The sequence below is a fragment of the Octopus bimaculoides genome, chromosome 27 (assembly GCF_001194135.2).
Source record: "Octopus bimaculoides isolate UCB-OBI-ISO-001 chromosome 27, ASM119413v2, whole genome shotgun sequence".
In the NCBI taxonomy this organism is placed as follows: Eukaryota; Metazoa; Mollusca; class Cephalopoda; order Octopoda; family Octopodidae; genus Octopus; species Octopus bimaculoides.
The window spans coordinates 21,763,944-21,773,161 of record NC_069007.1 but is presented as its reverse complement, the minus strand read 5'-3'; the positions used below and the strand labels follow the sequence as shown (position 1 = coordinate 21,773,161).

Genomic DNA, 9,218 nt, shown 5'->3' with positions numbered 1-9,218 from the left:
ACACACATATATGTGTGTGTATATATATATATATATATATATATATATATATATGTATATATATATATGTATATATACATGATGGGCTTCTTTCAGTTTCTGTCTACCAAATCCACTCACAAGTCTTTGGTCGGCCCGGGGCTATAGTAGAAGACACATGCCCAAGGTGCCACGAAGTGGAACTGAACCCAGAGCCATCTGGTTGGGAAGCATATTTCAGTCAATAGACTGCAGCCATGGTGCTGCACCGCCTTGAAAAGTTTTAGTCAAACAAATCAACCCTGGAAATTTTTCATTTTTTTTAAAACCAGATACTTAGTCTGTTGGTCTCTTTTAACCAAAGCACTAAGTTATAGGTAAAGACCACATCTACATTGCTTGCAAAGTAGTGCTGCGGGACAAATCTCTTCAGAATGTGAATATAGATAGATGCATCGGTTAGGATGCGGAAATAATTGATAGATATGTGATGGTTAATGTGATCAAAGTGATGTATGTATATAATTTATTCCAAGCTGAGATATATTGCTTCAAAGTTTATGATTAACAACTGTTATAGTTTTTATACCAACCTGACATAAATATATTACTTCATTTTATACTTATCTTTATATTATATCATACTATATTATATTGTATCAATTTATATTATGTTATATTACATTTCAGAAGAAAGAAAGTGAGATAGTTTTGCAGCCATGGAGGAACAAGTCAGATATTCCATGATAATTGATCTCAAACAGCATGCTGCTGATGAGAGCAAAAGTGAGTATTGAACTGCATTGTTTCACTCTTTCACTCTTCTTCGATTCAGCCACATTGATTGATTTATCTTTTATCTTAATTCATTTTATTTGATCTTTTTTGGTAATTAGTAAGATAGGTTAGAAGGTAACAAGCTGGCTGAATCATCAACATGTCGGACAAAATGCGAAGCAGAATTTCTTCTGGTTCTGTCTGTTCTGAGTTCAAATCTTGCTGAGGTCACCTTTGCCTCCTTTCATCCTTTCGAGATTGATGAAAGGTTTAGTGGCTTTTCTTTCTGTTCCTTACATACTGAGCTCAAATCCCAGTAAGGTCAACGTTGCAGTTAATCTTCAAGTACTGGAATCAGTGTAATCAACTTGCTTCTCCTCCTTTTCCTCAGAATTGCTGACCTTGTGCCAATATTAGAAAGAGTTATTATTACTATTATTATTATTATTATTATTATTATTATTAAAGCAGCAAACTGGCAGAATGGTTAGCAGTATTTCATCTGTCTTTATGTTCTGAGTTCAAATTCTGCCGAGGTTAACTTTGCCTTTCCTCCATTTGGCGTTGATAGAACAGGTACCAGCTGAATACTGGAGTCAATTTAATTGACTTAGCCCCCCAGTCCAGACATGCTGGCCTAGAAATATGCGAAAGTCAGTGGATTCTGGATGGCAAAGAAATGTGGTTGGTTTCAGGAGCAAGATTTTGCAATCCAAACAGAATCTTTGACTGATTGCTGACTCTTGCTATCACAGGTCAGTCTGTGATAAGCATAACAACGTTTGCAATTGGGTGTACCATGTTATTCTGGATCAATGATGAAAGAATTGGTGGTTAACGAAGCTGCATCTATTATTAATTTTTTTTTTTTTATATTTATAAAGTATTATAAACATAAACATAATAACCATTTTTCTTCTTTTTTTTTTAGATCTCGAAGATATCTACAAAGTACTAGCTACAGGTAAAGTATTCTTGATATTCTTCTGGGAAGTTTTGTTCTGGTTAGTTGTTCTGGGTTTGACTGTCATCTTAATAAATAAAGGTTATAAGTTCAAATCCAGTCAACAGCTACATACACATTCAGGAATCAGCTACCTGATAATAATTGGCAATCAAACTACTGATTTACTAAAATGCACCAAGTTCAAATTCCTTCTAGGCACCATTTGTGATATTTATAAAAATTTATTTATAAAGTATTTTAAATATAAATATATTGACAATTTTTTTTGGTTTTCAGATGTAAAAAATGAAGAAGAAGTAAATGTAGCACCGGCTATTGGTAAGTTGGTTTTGATCTTCTCTTGGGAAGTTTTTCCCCCAATTGGCTGTTCTGGGTTTGCTTGTCTGTCATTTTATTAATAAAGGTTATGAGTTCAAATCCAGTCAACAGTTATGTACACATCCAAGAATAAAATGACTGATAATGATCAGCAATCAGACTGCTCATTGATTGAAATGTAGTGAGTTCAAATTCCAGAGCTGCTAATCCAGGGGTGTGACTCCCTGATGACTACTAGAGATGAAACAAAATGAAACGTATATATATATATATATATATATATATAAATAAATAAACATTTCTTTTTTTCTTCTCTGGATGCTTAATGAAACTTGATTTTTATTCCTTATGTCCCAAGTTCAAATATCAACAAGGACAACTCTGCCTTTCATCCTTTTGGGATGTTGATGAAATAAATACTAGTTATATACTGTGGTCAGTATCCACAACTATCCACTCACCCACAAAATTTCAGGCCTTCTGCCTGCAGTCGAAAGAATTATTATCTTTATTGTTGTTGGCAGAATCATGAGCATAGTGGCATTTCATCTGTCCTTACGTTCTGAGTTCAAATTCCGTCGAGGTCGACTTTGCCTTTCATCCTTTCAGGGTTGACAAATCAAGTACCAGTGAAACACTGGGGTCGATGTAATTGACTAGTCTCTCCACCAAAAAAAATTCCAGGCCCTGTGCCTATAGGAGAAATGATGATTATTAATATTATTATCATTATTATTATTCTCCTCCTCCTCCTCCTTCGTCCTCTTCAAGGCAGTGAACTGGTAGAATCGTCAGCCCATGGGGCGAAATGCCTAGTGGTATTTCATCTGCCACTATGTTCTGAGTTCAGATTCTGCCACGGTTGACTTTACCTTTCATCCCCTCCCACAAAATTGCTGCCCTTCTGGCAAAATTTGAAACCACCACCACCATTATTATTCTTCTTCATCTTATTATTATTATTATTACCATCCTTATTATTATTATTATTATTATTATTTCTGTTGTTGTTGTGTTTAGATACTTCGGACAGGAACATTGTGAATTTGGGTGATGTGAGAAGAAATATTCCGGACGGACGCCACACATACAAGTAAATATATGCCTTTTTGTTGTTATTTTCTTTCCATAGACCTTTTCTGACTTTCATTTAAGAGACACAAAGAGGAGGAGGAACAAGATTCTCTCAGCAGTATGGTTAGAACTCACCAAAGCCTTCTCAAATGTTTCCCACAAAGAAATCCAACGTTCATCAAAATACTCCCAAATATCTGCAACAGAAACCAAGGATTGGTTGAAGATGAGGTTTGCAGGGTGGTAAGAAATTGGCTTTGTGAAGCTAAAAGGGAATGCGTTTCTGTGGGGTCAAATTTAGAAGGAAGAAAAGAGCAGAGGTGTACATGCGTGCATAAGAATGTATCGGTGTTATGAGATGGGCGTAAGGGAAGAAGTGATGTGTGTGTAGAGGTATGTCAATGTGTAAGTAGAGTGGCAGGAATTAGTGGGAGCATAAAGTATTGATTTGTGTTTTGTTCTCTTTTAAGAAATCTCTTACATGGCAATAATGAAGACATTTTGAAATTGCTTGAACATAGAATGCAATATCCAGATACGGCTGTCGTCCTCAAGGATGAGGTAAGACTAAAGGCAATACATTTCTGTTAAATTTATAGAGTTGATGACATTAAAAGGATTTTTTAAAACTTACAAATGGACTTAAAATAAATCTTTTTCTTTCTCTTTTTTTCTCTTTTTTTGTTTTTTGAACCTTGGCTCTTGAGAGACTTTATCTAAAGCTATAAAGCAATGGCTATCAACTGAGGTCCATGTGACCTTTGAGGGTCCATATAAGATTTCGTTGTTAGAAGTTTATCTTCAATAAAATGGTTGTATTTCTACAATACACGAAATATTTTAACAATTTCTTGTACAGTTAGGTGCAGGCATGGCTGTGTGGTAAGAAGTTTTGCACCTTTTTTTGAAATTAATAAAAATTTCAAAGGTTTTCCAAAGCAGCTTCTCCATATTGGACCTTAATATATGTTAAGCTACTCTCATCCTGATTACCTGACTCCCTCACTAACTATCCTATTCTCACTCAACAGACCCAGCTGACCCTTTTTTATCTGTTCTTATTCTTCCACAGCTATGTCTTGACGATGGTTATTTGCCCCAAGGAAGTTTCACTCCCGGAGGATTTGCTACATCCGTTGATTTGTGCCTTGACATCCGAAGTGCTCGAAACTTTGTCAGGAAAGAAGTAATTCTGATTTACCTCCCTTTTTCCATTTTCATTATTGTTGTTTTAAATGAAAATTTCATTTTTCCTTTGAGAGTTTGTTCCCATTGGATGGTCATTGTCAGCTGGTGTCTTACACTATGGCAGCTTGACCAAACAGTGGTATGTGTGTGGAATTTCATTGACAGAAATTTTGAATTTTAAGAGGCCCATTGTGTATGTGTGTGTATTAATATATATATATGTATATATATACAGACTTTATTAAAAAGCATATTACTCTACCTCTGGTATTCAAGTACTATTCCACCTTGTTTCGCATTTATGTGCTTACTCTGGTATATATCATCATCATCATCGTTTAACGTCCGTTTTCCATGCTAGCATGGGTTGGACGATTTGATTGGGGACTGGCAAACCAGATGGCTACACCAGGCTCCAATCTGATCTGGCAGAATTTCTACAGCTGGATGCCCTTCCTAATGCCAACCACTCCGAGAGTGTAGTGAGTGCTTTTTACATGCCACCGGCACATGTGCCAATCCAGCGGTACTGGCAACAGCCACGCTCAAATGGCTTTAGAAAATCTGCCTCAACAAAGTTCATCTGACTTATACAAGTATGGAAAAGTAGACATTAAATTCAATGAGAATAATTTTTCCCTGCCTTAACCAAACCTCTTGTTTTTTGCCCCATTAATTTTTATCATTTCCCTCTCATTTTTTTACCAGATAAAAGTGAGCAAATTCAGAGCAAGAGAGGTAGAACACCTATGTCGGCTGAACTGCCATAACATTTCCAAAATTTTGGGGTTCTGTGTCAAAAGTGACCGCTATGAGATTCTCCTAGAATATTGTGGTAAGTTGAAATTTGGTTTTGTTGTTTAATTATTTCACTGTTGTCAGTCGTTAGTGTGGAACCATAATGGGTCCAATATCTGAAAGGGTTTTTAGCTGGCTATATTGACCTCAGTACATTATAATTCATCTCTTTTTAATTATCATATGGCTGAGTCTCCCTTGGTGTAAAGGGATATAGCACACAAAAAATACATACAAAGTTGACTTACCATTAAGGAAAAGGACAGACTGAAGCTTGTGGAAGAGGGAAATCCAGGAAGATATGGGATGAAAGGATGAGAACTGATCTAAGTATCTTGAACTTCCTGGAGGTGATGGCAAAAGATGAGGATGACTGGTGACATACCGTTCTTAGTTTTCAAGAAGATTCTTCCACTTCAGCAAAACTGAGCTCTGGTTGAGTTCTGTTTGTTTGTTTCTGTATGTGTGTGTGTGTGTATCTGATGTTATTTATCTCTCAGGCTGCTTCTAATTCCTATGAAAATTTGGGACATCCCAACCGAGAGTTCTCACACCATTTTACATATAGTCATAGACAACAATTTCATCTGGCCTCATTTAAGTCACAATATATGGAAAGGTGAAGAGCATGTACCAATTTCCTTCACTTTTCAATGATTAGCAGCTGAGCAACTGTCTTTTGATATAGACACAACACAGGCCACGCATTCAGGGATAAAGTTTTCAGAAATAACCCAATAGGTTTACCATTAATTCTTTAAAATATTCACGGCTCCTGCAAGTAAAGAATATTAAATGTATGTTGATTGATGTTGTTTCTCTACAGGTTTAGATCTGCATTCTGCTATGCAAATGGAATGGAATTTGATCATCGATGAACAGCTGGACAGTTTCATAACTCAGATTGCTGAAGCAATTTACCACTGTAATCATCAGAATATCTTTCACCTTGATATCAAACGTGAGTCTCCATGTCTTTTGGTTATGTGCATGTGTGTGATGTTTTTTGTTGTGATTTTTCTTTTAGTACCTCTGTCCATCACTAACTTCATTGGCATCCAAAACTGGCAAGATTGATGCTGTCAATGTACCACTTAAACTGTTGCAAAGCAAGACCTGGTGAAAGGATGTGAGCTGCAAAAAGATTCCAGTGGGATTATATTGGGGGGAAGAAGTAATGAGAATAGTAGTCAGTGTGGGGCTTAGAAGTTTGGACACAACACACATGTTGTGAAGAGAACAGATGAATGGGTTGGGAGGTGGTATGACACCAGCAAGTTCTGAGAAGCAGAGGCCATTATTAGAGCTGAGAGAGCAGAGACAATACAGTTGTGGGTAACAAGAGGCTGGAATATCAATCAAATGGCTTTTTTCTGGATGTGGATTATGATGTCTTTGTGTGTGGGAGCAAACCTGCATTCTGGGCCCCATTTGTCAGGAATTGTTGAAGCTTGGTGTAGGGTTGGAACTGAAGTATTTTCAGGTCCTGATGAGAAGGGCCAGTCTTTGAGAAATAGTTCTAGCTATATTAAGAATGTACCTTCACCAGGCAAGATTGTTGATGATAGGTGGGGCCCTAACATTTGGGGTGACCCTAAAAAAATCTAGTAAGTCTGTTGCTCATGTGTAAGTAGTGGTGATGGTGGTGGTGGTGGTGGTGGTGATTGTGTGTGTGTGTGTGGTGTGTGTATATGACAGGAGCTGACCAGGCAGTAGCCTGCACCAGACTTCAGTGTCTGTTTTGGCATGGTTTTTTTTTTACAGCTGGATGTTCTTCCAAATGCCAGCTACCCTACAGTGTGGACTGGGTGCCTTTGACTATTTTTGTTTCTGTCTGTTCCGCTTTTGTCTCATACGTATTTTATCCATTTTCATTCTACAGCCCAGAATGTTTGTGTCTATGCTTTTCAAAACTGCATCAAACTAAAACTGACTGATTTCGGGGCATCAAAGGATGCCAACAGCGAATTTTTCAGTGAAGGTGTTACACTAATGTATGCAGCTCCTGAAATCCACTATGATTGTTGCAAGAAATTCCTGTTACATTGTGACAGAAATTCTGGAAAATACCAAGAAGGTTGGTGTATCTATCTCTGTATTTATAAAATTCTTTGTCTGTCTGTCTGTTCGCTATGCATTCTCAAACAACTCGACCAAACTAAATCAAATTTTACAAGTCAATAGTATTACAATTCACGAGTGCCAACATCTAATGTTTTTTCATTTGCATTAAAACAATATAACATTTTATCTCAAATAATCTTTCTATAGGACATTTTATACCATCACCATGACGTCATATTTTGTATATGAGTGTGTGTGTGTTTCTGCATTAGGTACGTTATTAAATACACACACACATCTAGACATGCATATACATGTAATGACTGACATGTGTGAATGTATGTCTGTATGTATCTGTCTTAGTATATGTATGTGACTGCATGTGTGAGTGTATGTGTGATAATTTTCATTTACATTTGGATTAAAACACACATCCACACATGCATATCTGTTCAATACCCTGTTGAATTTCTGAACACTCTTAAACCCACTGGGATGCCACCGCATAACTTCACACTAAAACTGGGTGCTCTCATTATATATTGCTTAGGAATTTTGACCCATCTCACCTGTGTAATGGAACTCACTTAACTGTTACTTCCGTGAATCCCCTTGTCCTACAGGCAACAATCATAACAGGTAGTCACAAAAAAGAAAATGTCTTTATTCCCAAAATTCCTCTCATACCTACAGATGTTCCATTTGAATCTAAGACACTTCAGTTTCCAGTCAAGCTAAGTTTTGGTATTTCAACCAACAAATCTCATATTTTAACACATTAAAATATGGTATGTATATATATGTGTGTGCGTGTGTATAATTGTATAGGCAGTGAGGTTATTATTAATTATAAAAATATTCCCAAGATCCTTTGTGGTTGTTACCCTGTATGTATCCATATTTGTGTTTTGCAGTTTTGGACATGACTCAGGATTTCTGTAAGAACTATCATACATGTTCAGTGACAGAGAAGTGTGACCTTTTCTCTGTTGGTTTGGTTTGTCTGTTCATTAAGTGGCACAATGACCCATGGAAGTTGTTGTTGAAACAAGTCAAGTACGGCATACCAAAAATGGTATTGTTCCTTCTAATTTTTTTCTTCTTTTTTTTTCTTTTTTGGTGCAGGGTAGGAGAATGGGTGGTTTGAACTCATAGCATCTACCCCATTGTAATTGCACACACCAGTCAATTTTTCCTCTTCCCATCCTCCTGTCGTCTCTGCTCCCTCTGCTTCTCCATAGAAATTTCTATCAAATGTTCTGCTTATTGTTTCTTGCAAATGCATCACACTGGAACATCACCTTTTCTAATTGTGACTGTCACCCAGGGAACTTGTATACGCTTACTTGATTTGGTCAAAATAGCAGTCAAGTTTTCCTTAAGTTCGACTAACTCTTTTACAAAAGGAAGGAAACTTACAGACACACATGTGGATATACATACATGTGTCTGCATGTATGTGCGTGTGTGTGTGAACACATTTGATATATGCCAATGCATGAAAATTTCAGTCTTTGAGTCACTTTGTAACTTCTACTGAATTCTTAATACATACATGCATGCATGCATGCATGAGTGCAGCCTGAGGATTGTGCTGAAGCACTGGCTGTGTTAAAAATGCTATCTGTCATCGTATGAAATTGATAGTAGCTCATAAAAACATATATTGTGTTTAGTAAATAATATATATATATGTATACACATATATATATACCAAATCAAATTTCAATTATTTTATGTCAAAATGTATTAGGTTGGTGCATAATTATTGCAGCTTTTTTTTCAATAAATTTTATTCAACAAAAACAATAACAACATTTAACGTAAACATCTTTAAATGATTATTCTGGAGCATATTCACCATCTACTTCAATTTCTGCTTGGCGTTTTGTTTAAATTTTTTTGTTGAATAAAATTTATTGAAAAAAAGCCACAATAATTATGCACCAACCAAATAGTTTACCACTGGTTCATCATAGTGCAAAAAAAAAAAAATTGAATTAAGATCTAGCTAAAACTGAATTAATGGTAAAGCATCAAATTGGCTGCAATT

General features: G+C 36.2%; 1 protein-coding gene across 2 annotated transcripts in view; it reads left to right on the top strand.

Annotated features, from left to right (window-relative positions):
- LOC106870523 (serine/threonine-protein kinase SBK1) overlaps positions 1 to 9,218 on the top strand; it is a 23,960-nt gene that overhangs the window by 11,648 nt on the left and 3,094 nt on the right. For both annotated transcript variants that reach the window (XM_014916645.2, XM_014916646.2), the window contains 10 exons: positions 670 to 765; positions 1,688 to 1,720; positions 2,000 to 2,041; positions 3,062 to 3,134; positions 3,586 to 3,676; positions 4,188 to 4,301; positions 5,012 to 5,138; positions 5,928 to 6,062; positions 6,984 to 7,178; positions 8,080 to 8,240. In XM_014916645.2, coding sequence (XP_014772131.1) covers positions 699 to 765; positions 1,688 to 1,720; positions 2,000 to 2,041; positions 3,062 to 3,134; positions 3,586 to 3,676; positions 4,188 to 4,301; positions 5,012 to 5,138; positions 5,928 to 6,062; positions 6,984 to 7,178; positions 8,080 to 8,240 — 1,038 coding nt within the window. In that variant the 5' untranslated portion in view covers positions 670 to 698. The remainder of the gene's footprint in view (positions 1 to 669; positions 766 to 1,687; positions 1,721 to 1,999; positions 2,042 to 3,061; positions 3,135 to 3,585; positions 3,677 to 4,187; positions 4,302 to 5,011; positions 5,139 to 5,927; positions 6,063 to 6,983; positions 7,179 to 8,079; positions 8,241 to 9,218) is intronic.